Genomic DNA, 9,085 nt, shown 5'->3' with positions numbered 1-9,085 from the left:
ATAAGATGTGTTCTTAACTATTAGAATGCACGGGTAACATGTGTGTTATTAACCATTAGAATGCACGAGTAATATCTGTTATTAACCAAACGAATACACGAATAACATATGTGTTATTAAACATACGAATACACGGATAACATGTTTATTCTTAACCATGTGCCAAAAAATTATTGCCCCGTGCAAATGCACGAGTAACTTACTAGTATATATATATATATAATTAGGGGGGTTTGTCTAGGTGGTTTGTGTAATTTCACTAAAACTCAGTGTAATTTACTCTTATTTCTAAAAGAGAAATGGTTTTTGTAAAACCAAATATGTGACCATATATTTTTCTGATGTATTTTTTATATATGTATATGTATATCCAAATAAGACCAAAAGAAAGTAAGAAAAGGACAAATATATATTTTATCAAATATAATGCTCAAATTGAAGGTTATTTCAAAGAGTGGAATATCTATATATTAACATAAAAATTTATACAAAGTCAATATATCATTATTTTTATTATTTATGTTTAAGAATCAATGATAATTAAATAAGAATAATAAATAATGCAACTTATCTATCCTTGTCTGATTCGGTAGGAGGAAATCTTTATGTATCAAAAAAACGTAACATAAGGATATAAGCTTCAGTCTAAATTTTCCATTGCCTGTATCATTTTCACCAAAAGGCCTCTTACAAGAAATACATTCCCACAGTTTCTCTTTTATGAAGGAGAGATTTAAGGAACATTAAGATTAAAAAAAGTGGTCCATGAGGTTCGCTTTACCATCACAAGTTGAGAGATTGTTTTTGGGGACTTGTATTCATGACCTCCAAGTTAGAAGGTAAACAACATTCCGACCCCACCTCGTGAGGAAAATTAATACATTACAACATATAACCTTACACTTTAACTAGGTGAATTAAAGCAAAAACCTACTCATATCTTACTCCTCATTCTCACCAATCTTGCCAATGTCTCTTGAGCAGCCAAGGTCTGTGCATGGTTATGACCAAGCATCACAGTTCTAATACTGATACATGTTCTACATAGCTCTTTTCCACTATCTAAATGCCCTCCTCTTGCAAGCAACTTTGCTCTAGTCTCAAGTAATGTTGCCTTCAATAATGTCACATCTTGCCACACATATTCATCAACTTTTTGTTGGCTTCTTTGCAACCTTCTTTGCCAACAAATTGAGTCATGTGACCAATCTTGGATTTGAGATACAAAAGACTTCTCAACTTCCTCTAGTGCATTGGTGCAAACCTTTAAGAGCTCTAGTGCTGAATTGCATCTTGAGAATGTTGTGAAGGCTTGAACTGCAAGTGGTAGTGCTGTTTTTTTTATGTATAGGACCATGTCATTTGGTTTTAGTTGCACAATTGGTGGGTCAGATTTGAAACCAAATACTAGAAATGCTGATGCCCATGATTGATCTAAGTTCACATGGTTTCCCATTTTTCGTACTCCTTGAACTGCAGCATTTGCATATTGCAGACCACCTTTTGTTCTAGCAAATGCTTGTGTTATAGGATGGAACTGTATCCAACATCCATCCTGATGATTTGCAATTCTAGCTAGTCCAATTTTCACAAGAAGCATGGCTGAATCTTCTTCACTTTTCCATGTCCTTGACGAGAAACAGCTCAGTTTTAGGCTAAGACATTTGGTCCACTTCTTGAGGCTGTTTTCGGCTATAGGGATACCCTTTGCTGTATTGAGTAACAAGCTGGATGAAATTGGAACTGGAGAAAACCAACCACTAACTAGAAGCATTCTTATAGCTAGAAGGTTCTCTTTTGCTTTAGTTTTCTCCAAAGTTCTCAAACAAAAATGGAGAGTTTTCGTTAAGAAAGGATTGCTCTTGAACCATTTTTCTTCTTCAATGCTCATATAACAAGAGTTTGATTCTTCATTCAGTGGTACCTGGTTTATAGCTTCAAACAGATCAGAAGGTTCAATTGCAAGTTCAGACAACAAAGAACCAATAAGCCACAAACCAAAGCTTAACCTTCCAAGTTTGTCATTGAATTTTTCAAGAAACTCCATTGCTTCAGCTGAATTATCTTTCTTTTTTCTTCCTCTTATAAGGATCATTGCATCAGATAATGGCAAGGGTGGAAGCTGAACAATATCATAGTTCATTACTTTGGACAACCTAGTAGTAACAATCACATGTGTCCCTCCTGTGTTTCTTGGTATCAAGTCATATAGATCCTTCCCTTCCCACCATTCCTCTTCGGTCTCGAGATTATCGATTATAACTAAGTAAGGCGTCTCACCAAACAACTCCCTCTTGATCCTCTTGAACGCTTCAAATTCTTGCTCCTCGAAGCTACGCATTCGACCCCTTTCCATCTCGGAGTCAGCACCAACATCCAAGCCGAAATTGAGAGACAAGTTCAATATGTTCTGCCTGAGATACCTAGCCTCACCTCCAACCCACAACACCATTTTGTACCTCTGGTAATATCTATGAGCAAATTCCAATGCTAGCTCAGACTTACCAATCCCGGAAACACCATTAATGCAAATCACACTGCTACACAAGCTCTTATAGTTTCCACTCTTTGACTTCTTATTCTTCAACCTCTTATTGTTTCCTATGATTGGTTCCACCCAAGCCTCTAAAGTTGGTTCTTTAGTACTCTTTCCCATCTCTAGACTAATATATCTCCCACCTTTTCGTATCACCATTTCGCTTTCTTCGTCTCCAAGGCCTTCAGATTGTCCACTACCACTTGCTTCTCCTTTCATACAATGATCTTGGACTTGTTCAAGACAATTCCCATTCCCGAAAAGAAGACCTTCAATCTCGATAATCTCCTTTTCTCTTCCAACAAAGTAAGTATTCCTTGGGAAAGGTAAATTCTCAAACCCTTGCACATTGTTGTTCTTCATGTCAGCATTCTTCCTACCAAGTTTCGCTCTCAAGATAGTAGCCGCTTTTGTTACGCAGCTTCTCCAATTCCCATCATTAGCCTCTAGATTGAATTCATTGCATTTCATGAGTCCATCAATTGCCTCTTTACATTCTTTATCAATTGAGTTGCAGTTAAGAAGAGCCATAATCTCAGCAGGTCCAGTGTCAAATAGGAGAGGAATCAAGTTCTTCTTTTGAGCAAAAAATCTAACCTCTTCCATGCTCAGATGGTTAAGGAAGCTGTAACTTGTGACAACCACCAATCCGAAAGGCACCGAGCAAATAACTCTATCAGCAATCTCATGGCTTTGGCTATCCGAATACTTCGCTCTGTCAGCAAGCAAGCAATCAATCCCTTGATGCTCAAGCTCGGACTTAAGCCACTTGCAGAATCTCAGCAGCTTGGGATTTTGGCCATGAAAGCCAATGTAAACATCACAACTTCTTAGTTTGGAATTGGAAGCAGGGGAAATAGGCCCTTTTGCAAATGAGATTCTAGGGACCGGAAACGAGAACGATATCCGCGGATCAGCTGCTTCAGGAACCGGAACACATGTCACATACTTGAGCTTTGTATCAGAAGTATCATCAGAAAATTCAAATGCATCAGAAGGAGGAGTATAAGAACTACTAGGAACATCTTCTGGAGTAGAAGGATGAGTGGTTATTGTTGAATGTAGTGGTTGGTTTTCTAAGGTAGACTCATCTAAGGGCTTTGAGATTATGGCTCTTGGAGATATATATGGTGACTGCAATGCTGAAACAAATGCTGATGAAGGTGGAGACACAAGAGGAGATCCATAAGGTGTTGATTCTATAGAACTCTTAATGTTTGGTGAAGGTAAACATGAATTTTCTAAACTCTCTTCACCTTGTTTAATATTGCTGCTTGCAATCTTAACTTTAAGTGTTCTAGACATCGCTGAAGGGTTTGTTGCATTGATTCCTAGGTTGTTATCTTCTCTTGCCATGAAAATAAGAACTCTTCAAATATAGCTAACAAATGCAATGCTAGATCTCACTATAGATGAAAATGGTAGATTAGTCTTAAACATTAGTTTCTTAATCAAGAATGGCTTTCTCTAATGTTTGTGTAGGACATAGGAAAATATGCATTATTTGGTGCAAGGAAACAAAAGACCTGAAAACTGTGTGGTTCTGACCATGACCCTACATTTGAATGCAATGTAAGGCAATAATAAAGAACTCAGAGATAAGAGAAATGTGCATGTTTTTGCACCATAGATTAGGCTTGGATTTTAGTATCTGAACTTTCTGAAGCTTTGTGTACTATGTTTCATTTTGAAGAGCTAGTATTGATGATGTGACTTGAGTTGTGAAGCATGGAGCTATGATATTGAATGTGAATGTTTGTTGGGAAATGAGTTTTCAGGTTCTAGTTTTGGTGTTGCTATTGTTGTGTAAAGGAAGAGTAATGAACATCTGCATAGAAAAGGAAAAGAACATTATTGAGAAAATCTTTGAGTAACTATAAGAAAGTTTCACACCATGATGTTAATATTTCTCAAAACCATTGAAAATTTGAAATAACCTCAGCTTTCTATATCTATGCTTCAACTTCAGGGTATCCTTTGATCATAGTCACATGCTACATGTTCTGGTTCGCGTCACGGTTCTGGTTTACTGTATCCGGTTTTATGTGGTTCATTATTTTTATAATATTATTACACACACTTCTTTTATATGGAATTAGTACATGGTAGATAGACTAAACCAATAACTATGTAAATATGAGAAAATAAAAATACACATTTTTTATATAGTCAAGAGTATTCTCACTTTTATGGTAATTAATTAATCATTTTTTAGAATGTATGATTATATATCTCAACAAATACTATTATCAAAAATCGAATATTTAATATTTTGAACTAAAGAAAAATCAGGTAAGTCTTATGGTAGTACACCAATGTGTGGTTAGGAATAAAAATGGGCTTAAGTTGAAGTCTTTAATTCTGGGTTAACCTTTCTCTCTCTGTTCCAGTGATAGCTAGCTCTGCAGGGGAATCTAACGTGCCGGTTGATTCTCCAAGGTTTGAATTGAACATATTATATTGATTTCAATGCAATAACAATTAACAAGTGAACATATAATATTAAATAAATACATCAAGGCAAGTGTGGTGTGTCTACCAAAAAAAATGAACAGTATGGGGTAGCTTTTCAATATTAATAGTTTAATACTGCACTATAGGGTAAATATGGTTTTGTCTTATGCACTTGGCCTTGCATTTTCTAAGCTGTTGCAAATGATAATCTCAAAAAAGTTGCCATTAGCACAAAGTTGTAATGGCTATAATTGAGGGAGATCTACAAATGTGAATACTTTGATCATCAATTTTTAATATTATATTTACAATACTACTAGGTTGTCTTATGAGTTTTCGACCCTATACTCCTTTTTTTTCTTTCTCTTCTTTTTTGGCTTCTGAACATCCTAGGTATAATAATTTTAACTGTGTTTGATTTCGGTATTACTCAAATCGTTAGTTTCTTAGAACTTTCTGCTTGAAATATAAGATCAACTTATTAACATTTCTCTTTAATATACTTCTTACTTCATGTATAACTCTTTAAATTTCTTACTAAAAACATCCATAATGCAAACTTGAAAGTTTTTGGCTTTTAGTGGTAGTGTGGTAAGGAAGATGAGAAATTAGAATTTAATCGTATACATTAAAGATGAAATAATTTATCAAAATTTAAGTAATTTATTAGAGTCATTATTTCTATGCCCTAGTGTGTACTTTCGACAAATAAAATCCTCAACAAGATTTTTAAAGCTTGTGCCATGGTTTATTTAAGGGTTTTCAAGAAAATGGATATGCAAGCTAAAGAACGTGTTTAACATGCACATTTATCATTTCTTCTTTTTCCATTATCCTATTTTCAAATGTTTTATGATGGGACATTCTACAACTATGGGCGATTTTTGTATTGCGTTGTTGCGATGGAAAGCCTGAAATTAAGGTGGTAATCTTCCTCAATAATACACAAATGGTTTCTTTAGGGTTAGTTTGGGAATCATGAAATACACTTGTTTCATATCTTTCAAGTCTTCCCTTTCCCTCACTTCCCCTCCAAAATCCAACTCCCAAACTAACCCTTAGTGATCACTGGTAGTGCATTTTCTTTATAATAACATTTGCGTGAGATATTCATGCACAAACCAACCTCCCTTCACTTACAACATTTGAAGTATGTTTTATGACATATCAAACAAACAATCAATCATGGTCTCGTGCTACGCAAAACCGACACAAACATTTTGCAAACATATTTTTATGCATATTAGGGAGAGAACAATGATGGTCGCACATTAACAGAAGCTTAAATCATTTTCTTCAGAGGTAACCCAATTTCATGGCTATTAAGGAAGCAACAAATAGTGGCAAGATTAACCATAGAGGTAGAGTATTAGCCAGTTGCTACGATTATATCAGAGTTAATGTGGCTTCAAAACATACTTCATGAGCTAAGAATTCAAATGTAGCCCCTACACTCTTATAGTGTGATAATGCAAGTGTCACCTACCTATGCTCCAATCATATCCTACATTCAATAATGAAGAACATTTTTATGGGTTACATTTCATTGTAGAACAAGTTCAACCCAAAAAGTTCGTGATCACACATCTATATCTATACTATATATAAAGCCAAAACTTGAAATAACTTCCTTCATGGTGTAATTTTCATTTCCTATATTGCCCTTAACATTATTTAATTTTTACAAAAAAACTATATAATCCTAAGCAACTACCACCAATACATTAATTAACCACATATCTCACCTTAAATTAAACATTATCATAAACAAACAAAAAATATAATATAAAGTATACCGAACACAACAAATATACTTTAATTCAAAAGATGAAATATATAAAAATTGAATATGTAGTATCACATAATATTCGTCGGTAATGTACTTTATTATGTGTAAAGTAAGTTTTTAAAGATATACGCTACTATTTCTTTTACATTTTAAACATGTTTATATTAAATAATCAATTAGATTACATTTGGAGCAAATTTATGAGGGTTAAGTCTACATAATGATAGATAAATTACATAGATTGATTGTGTATTTATGCAAATTGTTTTCTTAAAATTTGTGAATGCATATGTCATATGACACAAAGGGAAGATAATTTTTCTAATTGAATTTGTCTTCCAAAATTTGTGTTCGACCTCATTCCTAGGATCGGTCAACATCAATTGACATTTGAGTCTAGATAAAGAGAATAGGCCAACAAAATCTGATCATATAAGAGATTGTTGATCTCCGAGTAATCAAACCCTAATTCTAGAAAGACCAACAATGATGGTGACAGAACATGGTCAAGTTATCACCTATGTCAGAAAACCTTCCTTGATCCGAAAGGCAAGGCCCACAACCTAAGTAATTGGAGATGTCCACGATATCACCTAAACCTATAAGGTAATACAATCTCATATCTTGTCAGGCTGGTCGGTTGAAAGTACAAGATCGAGTAATCCATAATAATTGTGGATATCCTCTTGGAGCGCAAACCACTCTACCTCACAGTATAAATAAGTGAAGTCATCCAAAAGAAAATGACACATATTATCTCTCTATTTTCTTTTTCTAACATACAATCCTATAAACACTAACTTGAATGTTGAAGTCTCTTCTTCGGTACTTACCCAAGGAGAACCACAATCCAATTTAATAGTAGATTGACTCCTCCTAATCCTCTTCTAATGCCTAAGAACAATTTGTATTTGTCATTTATGAGAGATTGATTTTTTTAATATTTTAATTACCTTTTATTACATAATCAATTAATTTAAATTCCGAAACATCTCATTAGAAAATTTGAATAATATGTGAATAATTTTATTAAAATTTACGAGGCAATAGAGAATAGAGATATTAAAGTTTATTGAGGATTAAGGATTCACTTGAAGTTATAGAGAATAGAGATATTCCTATACCATTTCTGATTAAAGAAAGATACTTAGATTAAATGGATAGACAAAATTTGTACTAGTGAGTATTTGTTATTATACTATTAGGATCGATTAGTACAACATGTATGACAACTATCTTTGCAATCGTCTGACACAGTTTAAAGCCATTTGCACCGGTAATTGCACCAAAGACTAGCGCACCTAAAGTAAATTGTAAAAAAATGGATATAGAAAAGTTTCATAAATATAATATATTTAAGTTAGACGTATTAAATCAATATATTATCAGCTTAATATACATACGTGGATCGATACTCCAAACTTGTTAACCCGAATTCTTATTTTTCTGATATCAATTGTATACTTGTCTTTATAATTTTATCAACTTTGTGCATCTAATCATAATTAGTCCGTCATTTGATGTTTTTTATGTCGGTCAAAGTTGTTCTTTTTGGGATGATGAACAAAGAAAATAAAACTACGAAGATATGTGGAATAGTAGTGATATATTGATGAAAAAGAATAAAAAACATATGTAAGTTTCTTGTAGTTATAATTAGGGGTGAGCATGGGCCTGGTTGGGACGAGTTAAGGCTTGTCCTTACCCGGCCCTAAATATTGGTCGGGTCACTTTTTTGAACCTGGACCTAGACCCGAAGCTAACTTGATCCTAAATAGCGGTTGAGTCAGCCTTTAAATCTGACCCGACCCTAGACCCGATTAAATATAATGTATACTCATTTTAGATAAAGACTTCTCAATATTATTTATTATTATGAATATGTAGTTTGATATATAAAATGATATATGTATATATATATATATATATATATATATATATTATTAATCAGGTATATATTATGAAAAAATTAAAGAATAAATGATACTTTCGACCAAAATGGTATCATTACTCTATACACATTTGAGTAGAAACATATACAAACATGATGAGCGAGTGACCATGGGACGGGATGGGTTGGGTCATGCTTGGTCCCTACCCGGTCCTAAATATTGATCGAGTCTATTTTTTGAACCTGAACTCGACCCTAGACCCGACTAGACCTACCCTATTTGGATTCGATCATGATCGGGCCATGCCGAGTGAGCGGGTAAGGTCGGGTCCTGCTCACCCCTAGTTATTATTGTGATGTTACAAAATGATAAAATTGAATATGTAAATTATGTCTTGGTGGTTACTAAATGGAA

At 34.0% G+C, this 9,085-nt stretch overlaps 1 protein-coding gene across 1 annotated transcript; it reads right to left on the bottom strand.

Annotated features, from left to right (window-relative positions):
- Positions 1 to 794: 794 nt before the first annotated feature.
- LOC109339064 lies at positions 795 to 4,467 on the bottom strand. Its single transcript, XM_019576436.1, has one exon. It carries the CDS (start codon positions 3,890 to 3,892, stop codon positions 935 to 937), a length of 2,958 nt encoding a protein of 985 aa, XP_019431981.1. The 5' UTR covers positions 3,893 to 4,467; the 3' UTR covers positions 795 to 934.
- Positions 4,468 to 9,085: the final 4,618 nt, after the last annotated feature.

Source organism: Lupinus angustifolius, unplaced genomic scaffold (assembly GCF_001865875.1).
Source record: "Lupinus angustifolius cultivar Tanjil unplaced genomic scaffold, LupAngTanjil_v1.0 Scaffold_54_42, whole genome shotgun sequence".
Classification (NCBI taxonomy): Eukaryota; Viridiplantae; Streptophyta; class Magnoliopsida; order Fabales; family Fabaceae; genus Lupinus; species Lupinus angustifolius.
This window is presented reverse-complemented; position numbering and strand designations above follow the sequence as displayed.

What these genes read in the sequence shown, in the direction of transcription:
- LOC109339064 (XM_019576436.1), bottom strand. Translation starts at nt 3,892, where the DNA reads ATGGCAAGAGAAGATAACAACCTAGGAATCAATGCAACAAACCCTTCA.